Source organism: Pituophis catenifer, unplaced genomic scaffold (genome assembly GCF_029215685.1).
Source record: "Pituophis catenifer annectens isolate HBS135680 unplaced genomic scaffold, rPitCat1.0.hap2 SCAF_4, whole genome shotgun sequence".
NCBI classification, from domain to species: Eukaryota; Metazoa; Chordata; class Lepidosauria; order Squamata; family Colubridae; genus Pituophis; species Pituophis catenifer.
The window spans coordinates 100,753,371-100,761,547 of NW_027256884.1; the positions used below are offsets into that span (position 1 = coordinate 100,753,371).

The 8,177-nt window shown below is 37.4% G+C and overlaps 1 protein-coding gene across 1 annotated transcript; it reads left to right on the top strand.

Annotated features, from left to right (window-relative positions):
* Positions 1–2,731: 2,731 nt before the first annotated feature.
* LOC139316949 (phospholipase A2-like) lies at positions 2,732–7,482 on the top strand. The gene is made up of 4 exons (XM_070943819.1): positions 2,732–2,771; positions 5,138–5,303; positions 5,911–6,017; positions 7,331–7,482. Exons 1-4 carry the CDS (start codon positions 2,732–2,734, stop codon positions 7,480–7,482), a joined length of 465 nt encoding a protein of 154 aa, XP_070799920.1.
* Positions 7,483–8,177: the final 695 nt, after the last annotated feature.

The window sequence follows — 8,177 nt, forward strand, 5'->3', positions numbered from 1 at the left end:
CCTACTGTAATGGGTGTTTGCTGTTGTTATGGCCTGAGGCCTTGCCTAATAAAGGACATTGTTATTTAATACTGTCTCGCCTCTTCTCACCTCGCTTCAAACAAAGCACCCACCAAGCATTGCCATGCCCACCAAGCCACGCCCACAGAACCGGTAGTAAAATATTTTGAATCCCACCACTGGTTACTAGATAACCAATCGACTTCTTATAATGGCTTCCAAGCAGGACTCAGTTGCACCGTAAGCAGGCTTAACTCTTCTGTCTCACCTTCCAATCTGTCCATTCTACTCTTTTGTGTGCATGGGCGTGTGTGTGTTTTAAAAATCGCAGCTTTCTCCTTGTTTCCTTCTTTGTCATCATCTTATTGCATCTAATTCAGAGATACCAACTTTTGGGGCTGGTGAACTTTTCGGGAATTTAGAGAACATATTATCAGGAAGTAATATCTTTGCCATGAGGGACATAACTAGTTACCAATTATTGCTTTATTAGAGTACTATTTTACCTAAGGAAATGCCATACTTCAGAATGAAGAACTAGCCTGTAATTAGTAATCAGTTTTCTGAGAAAGATTGTAAGGCTACTTTATAGGGAGCGAAGAACTACTAAGTTCGTTTGTACTTATAATGAATATCAGAAGTCACTTCACTAAGAATTTTAATTTTGTTATTTTTTTCCTTTTCTTTTTCACATTAATATGTTTAGGGTATAGCCATACCCTCATTTGTACTATTACTTCATATTGCAAGGATGAAATCCTTTCCCTTTTGCAATAAACCTATTTTAGTTTTCCCAGGGCCTTGGTTTTGATATGCATTAGCCTCATGTATCAAAGGACTTGATATTTCAACATATACACGTCACATTCTAAGGAAATCATTTTTTTCATGGGTCAAGTCATTGCAGGAGTTTCCAGCTTTGCTTTGTACATACGCACACCCATCCTTGAGTATTTATTTCCTGTAATTTAAATGCAGAGTTTAGGATAGTTCCAGAAAGAGCTGAAGGAGGTGTGTGCAATTGCAAATTGCCTGTTGCCAGTAAAAACTTATATAATATTAATTTCAGATGACTGGTTACTTATTATTTTCATATCCAACTATAACAATCTGATTTTAAAATTCTTTTAAGCCATTTATATTACTGTGAGGTAGAATGTGACAATTTGGCGCAAGGTGCTCAGTGCGGCCAGCTCACCACTGCCAAGTCACTTCTACAAACTCACCTCTGCCAAGTCATAGGACATCTTAACATGGCCAATTCACAGTGGGGACCACTCGCCGCAGGCAGCTAGTGGGACAACCAAACAGGCAAGTGGGTGGGCAGAGCATAGAGTGGCAGCTGGGGGCTTCCCATTTTCACATACGCACTGCCACTACTGCTGCTGCCATGGGCCATTTGGAGGCAGTGGCAATGATTGGGCCATTCGGGGGTGGTGGGTGGGCCTGTCATTTTCACACACCCTGCTGCTGCTGCGCCAATTTCCCGGGTGGTATGAAAATGGGATATGCCCTGCTTCTGCTGCCACCTGTCGCTCCTGCTACTATTGGCCCAAATAGCCCAAACACCGCTGCCACTAAACAGCTGCAGCAGCAGTGGGGTGTGTGAAAATTGTATGTTCCTGGTCACCACCACCGCGCTGCATTCTGCCCATCTGCTCGCTCAATCGCCCACCTCTCCCTCTGGCTATCTGCAATGAGTTGTCTCCACAATGAATTGGCAGAGTTGAGTTATCTTGCGACGACTTGATAGTGGTGAGTTGGCAGCGGTAGTGGCAAGCTGGTTGTGTCGAGTTGTCATGTGAGGGTTACTAAACTAGGACAGAAGCAGAAGATCACCAATTTTAGAACTGCATTTTTCATTTCTGTTTAAATTTCATTAATCAGCTAGATTAATCCCACTTTCTTTAGTACCTCAAGTCATTTAAACAATAAATAATTAATAATTCTATTTGGAGAATGTTAAAATTCATGGATTACAGATAGCTGGCTCCAATGAGTAGATGGGGATATACATTGTCAGCTTTGTTGCAGGACAGATGAGACTGGAACATTCAATCATATGGACCTTTGAGGTATCTGTCATGGAAGAGGACTTGTCCTTTCACAAAATGGCTATCATGGAGGAAGGAAAGTCCCAAATAAAAGTGAGGCATTTCAAGAAGTCCCTAGGCAAGGTTGAACCACGGATGATATATTGGGAAACCTAATATTACCAGATTTTGAACTACTGCACGTTTTTCATTTTAAACAGCTTGCTAAAATCTCAAGCATTAAAACAAAGGATCTTTATTTTAATAGTTCATTAGTTTAAATGCTGCCAATACCAGTTACAGAAGTAAGTCTTTAACACTAAGATCTATGAAACAAATGGTGAGGTCAGTTAGGGACTGCAAACAAAAGCTTAGGAAAAGAACACCAGCTTTGTGGTTGTAATATGTCGACCTGTCCAGCACATTCAGTCAAATTCCCTTTTACCAAGACTTGATGAATTATATGCAAATAGAAGCCCAGCCATCAAGAACTGCCCTTCTTCCAGCCTCCGAATAATGATCTCTTTTTGCTCAGAAGGAAGTGTTTGAAATTTATGGATTCATACATTTAGTTCTGAGAGTATCCAGTAAGATTATTTATACACACCCATTGCTTGGCTCAGTTTGACAGCAGAACTACAGGGAGAGTCTAAACAGACTGTAGGTGTGCAGGCACAGTGGAGTGATACGATTTCCACATGGAACGCCGGTTGGTGACACTGCTGCTGTTTCAGGCAGGTGAGTGCAAATGAAATGTTAAATGGTGATAGATGCTGGCCTGAAAGAAAAGCCGATCCTTTTCCCCTTCTGTTTTCCTCACTTAATGTTGACAATGTTTATATGAGTCTTAAATTGCTGTATTCAAGTGAAACAAGAAAGACATGGATAGCACACTTTTTCATATTGTCCTCAGTTATGAAAACACTTAATGGTGTCATAATAATTTGTTTGAGCATTTAAATAATAAAGGAATAGGTACATTTGTTTTATTTGTCTGAAAACCGGCAAACAGAGATAAAGACTTGTATCTTGAAGATTGTACATATTCCAGTTAAGTGAGTGTCACACCTAAACATTTTATTAGACAATTAAAACTACTTTGGTGGAACTAGTTCAATAGGTAATTCAGCACAAGGGCAAATAACAATTGTCATAGCTGAATATCTCCCCCATCTTTATGTGTTTGGGACTCTTTAAATATCACTTCATCTATTTTTCCATCCTCCTACAGTGATCTTTCTGTAGAAAAGTTCATTTAATGTGTTGGTTGAAATGGAGTAAACAAATGTCAGCAGAAAAAAAATGTTGATTTAAATAATGACAGTAGATGCTGTCAGACATTAGAGGCATTGGTTTCACAATGTAGAACTTGCATACAGATCAATAAACCCTGTAAGATGCGGAGCTTCTAGTTCTGGGACTTTAACATCTTTAGTTCTGGATGAGGTTGCACTCCACCAGACAAACTCCATGCACAATTGGGGGTTCTCCTGGACTCAATGAGCAGCTGGCAATCATGGCTAAGAGACCCATCACAGAACTTTGTGTAGTGCACCAGTTGTGCCCTTGAATTGGGAGTACCTGTACTCAGTCATTGGATCCCTGGTCATCTCACACACGGACTGCTGCAGTGCATTTTACATGAGGTTACCCTTGAGTATCTGGAAGTTTCAACTGGCTCAGAACACAGCTGCATAGGCAGTTGTTGGGATCCCTAGGGCAGGGATGTCAAACTTGCGGTATCACATTGTCGTCACATTAAAACACAAAGAAAACACAAGGCTTTCTGTGCATTCTTAAACTTCTAAGGTTTTAGCAAAACTGCCTTGCTGAATAAATACTGTAACACAATAGCCAATTTTGAAACCACACTTAAGATTATAAAATGTGACTGAAACCATTTTGAAATGATACTTGGTTTTGAATTTGATGGGTGGCAGGAATCAATAAAAAAAGATGAAATTCACCCTTAGTTTCTTTTTAATTTCTTTGGGGCCAAAAGCTGTGATTTGCAACCTGTAAATATTTACATATTTGAATAATTGAATAATTGAATAATTATTGAATAATTCATCACTTTGTTTATCTTAATGTTGATGTAATTCTTTTAATAAACTTCTATTGAAAGATTTTTTTTCTAGGGTCTGAGATTCTATACACACCCATTCGTATTTTTCTATCAATGAGTTAGACTTTTTTCTCTGTGACTTGAGGAATTCTGCAGCACACACACATACACACACATATGTTTAAAACACGCTTTAATGTTTATATATTTGAAGTAGAAGTAGACTGTTTCTGTTTAAGTGTATGTCTGCCTGTTATGACTCAGAAGTTGCAATCGCTACTAAGTTTTTAATTTTCTTCTTACAACAAAGTCACATATTTGTCTTTAGTTTTATAGTTAAGGTTGAATATTGTGTAATAAAAAAAGAATATGATATTTTCAGGCATGCATATTAGAGAGTCAAGAAATCTCCTGGGCGAAAAAAAGCAAATAAATTTTAAAACAGTTCTTCAGTTTGGAGTTTTGTTTTTGTCTTGAAAATGTGTCCAAGATAAATGGCAAAGAATTCTATTCAAATCAGGAAGTTGGAAGCTTGCCCTTTCTACTTTGTTGTGTTTCTCATTCATTTGCTGTACTCCCAACATGGTTTTAATTTTCATATTTCTTGACACCTGTACAGACTAAAATCAATGCACAGGGTTCATAGCAAATGTTGCAAGATAAACAGTATATTCATATAGACTATAAGGAGTGCCTTGAAAGCCCTGTTCATCTTTCATCATCTAGTGCAGGAAGGAAGTTTGTTGAAAGCTATTGCATGGAAAGTAAGAAGTTGGTTCCTCCAAAATAGCAATGTTGCTGTGCAACTTTCCTCATGCAGGCTTGCTTGAAGCCTTGACCAATATTGAGAGGTACAGCAACCCAAAATTTAATCTAAACTTCCTCTACTTTCTAACAGCTACCCAACACTCCAGCCAAACACAGATATAATGTATATATTAATGCAGAAGCAGATTGTGTAAAAAGAGATAAAGCAATTATTGTATGGAGTCGGACCTACTCAAATGCAGTAAAATCTTAATTTCTGCCTTTGCAGTATGGAATGGTGTTCTTGGAAAAAACCATTTTGTGAATAAAAGAGGACTCATTGAATTATACGGAACCCTAAAATGTGGTACAAGCCGATTTTCTTTGGCCTATGTAGGTTACGGATGCTATTGTGGTCCAGGAGGAAGAGGTTGGCCCAAGGATGAAACAGATTGGTACGTACACCACTTCTTTATCTATTAAATTCATATTTCCATTACACTCTTCAATTGAATTAATCCCATTCTGTCTAATACATTTTAAATGAGGCCAAATTTACTTTGAGACAAGAACATATGGAAAAATAATAGTATAATGTAATTAAAAAAAGAAGAGCATGTAACAAAATAACTGTGAGTACTCGGAACAGTAACATGATATGATTAGTACAAACCCTGTTCTTTATTATTCTGGATGACAGAATAATGTTGCTAAATTGAGAATGCAATAGAGAAAAGGTATGACCATGTGATCTCTTCTTGCAGTGGAACTAGAAAAGTATTTATTTTGAATTATTACTAACGTTTTCACCCTACATATATAGACAATATGTATTTGTGAACATCAAACCACAGTTGCTGTGTTTTCCTAAGAGACTTCAGAGAAACGCTTACTTAAAATATCCAGACTACACTGAGCTTCATGGAAGTATTTGACAGGGCTTGTAAATTTCGCATGCACCAGAGCACTGTAAAACTAGAGATAGAATTTCACAGTGCTGCACATACTGCTTGATGTTCAAGGCTCACATCAATGATATTAATCATTCTCTGTTGCTGAAAGGTGCTGCCATAGACATGACTGCTGTTATGACTTTGCACAACGACAAGGCTGTAACCCCATAACAGACAGATATAAGTGGACTTGTCAGGACAATACTGTGATATGTGGTAAGGTACAACTTGAATGTCCTTATTTTTATTTACCTTATCTCAGAGAGGCACAAGTACATACAGATGTTCTAGAGATGAAAAATTCAGCTTAATTTCAGAAGGTCCTATTGGTTTTCTCAGAGATCTTGGAAGATTCATAACACTGTTCTAACAGTGTTAGACAGTGTTCAACAGTGTTGAATTACTATAGATTTTTATACGTTGCAATTCATAAAACACAGGTGGGCAAAATCCAGTGATTTTAGGGATGCAGGCCATTCATTGTAGCCACCACTTGACTGTGATGGCTAAATAGTGATACAGTGTTGTTTCTTTGAGGTTCATGAAATATTGAAATTGTAGGGTACACTTCAAAATACCCTGAACACAACTTTTTTAAAAAACAAACCAATCCTGTAAACTCTGCAAAACCCCAGCCCTATCCAGTGCCCTGCCTACTGTGGCCCTTGTTCTTGGACACTTGTCAATCTAAAGGGCAGCTCTTGATCATCAACCACCATAACAGCAATAGCAATAGCAATAGCACTTAGTAGAGTTATCTACTACTCCATAGTGCTTTACAGCACTCCCTGAGCTGTTTACAGTGTCAGCAAATTGCCCCTAACAATCTGGGTCCCCATTTTATTGACTTTGGAAGGATGGAAGGCTGAGTCAACTTCGAGCTGGTCAGGATCGAGCTGGCTGTGGGCAGAGTTAGCTACAATATTGCATTCTAACCACTGTACCATCATTCCTCACAGAGTATCGTGACTGTGGATTACAGCTTTTTACAGCTTTTTACCTCAGAGTATAGAAGAGTAGCAAGGCTTAAAATCCTTTGCCTACTTAGTGAAAGAGGTGTTTTCATTTTCATACTTCATATTACTAAGTTTAGATTTTCTTGTTTCTTAAATTTTAAGCTGACTTTTCAGAGAAGGGCCTAGAAAAATATTTGTTTTAATATTTGTGACATAGGGCTTAATAAATAAAAATGAACACAGAGTGTACAACGCATTGTTTTCACCTTGATAAATACATATTATGTAATTGTAAGATATAGTGGGTGAATGCATACTTGTTACACCCAGCCAAATCTTTACTCCCCAATCATGATTTTTTTAAATGTCCAAAATGGCCTTCAAGCAGTATGAATTTCATTTTAACCATTTTAAGGTGTTCAAAAAAGTTTCAAACAGAACAATCCTTTATCTTTTAAGATTACCATATATATCTTAATAAATGCTAGTTTCATAGATAAGCAGGACTATTTTGTTTTTGTGCTCTACTTCATCATAACCAGCAGTAGTATCTTCTTCATTCCTTTTTTTCAGATGCTGCTCTAAACAGATGTCAAAACATAATTTGCCAGTGCGACAAAGAAGCAGCTTGGTGTTGGAGATTTGCATCATTCAATCACCGCTACATCTTATGGCCAAATTATCTTTGTGGCCAAATATATCCTTTATGTGGCTATAGGCATTAATAGATTTTGATAATAAACAATTAAAACCGTTGAGGGTTTTTTTTTTTAATGTTAGGGTCTTTATTTCCATGTTTTTCAAACTGAAGGCTGCAAGTTTCCTGATCTTTTAAACTTTTCCAGCTTCTGAAATTATGAATCATACTTTGGAATTCTGCAAATATCTAAGCAATCAGTTGATGGCAGCAGAGAAATCTAGCATTCTTGCCCTCTGGTGATCTTCAGCAAGATACAGAGGGGCTCCACTGTTGCAGAATTATTTATTTAGAAATATATGCTGTAGCTTAAGAAAATGTGCATATGAACATTTGTGTTACTAAAGTGCCTCTACCAGTTTAAGAAGCTAATATAAAATATATATTCACCATATGATTCCATTCTGTTTAAAAAACAGTATTTTATACAAATATAAAATCATCTTTTAAAAAAAGAAGTTAAGTGAGAAAACAATATAAAACAGCAATGGAAATTAGTACAGTACAAGAAAAAAAAAGAATTGGGACTGTCATGTAACTTCAGTGCAAAACTAAGAGAAAAGTGCTCTCTTGCTAGTGAATGATCCATTTTCCACGGGATATGGTTTTGTACAGTAAATTTAAGAAGACTCACTAGAAACTAAACAGGGGGAGAGCCTTCTTCTGTGGCAGCACCTGCCCTCTGGAATGACCTACCCCCTGAGATACGCACGATATCAGACC

Bases quoted from the DNA above. Each gene is read 5' to 3' on its own strand.
- LOC139316949 (XM_070943819.1), top strand. From the start codon at position 2,732: ATGGAACGCCGGTTGGTGACACTGCTGCTGTTTCAGGCAG. The intron at 2,772-5,137 runs GTGAGTGCAAAT...CTGCCTTTGCAG, and splicing joins ACTGCTGCTGTTTCAGGCAG to TATGGAATGGTGTTCTTGGA. The intron at 5,304-5,910 runs GTACGTACACCA...TGTTGCTGAAAG, and splicing joins CCCAAGGATGAAACAGATTG to GTGCTGCCATAGACATGACT.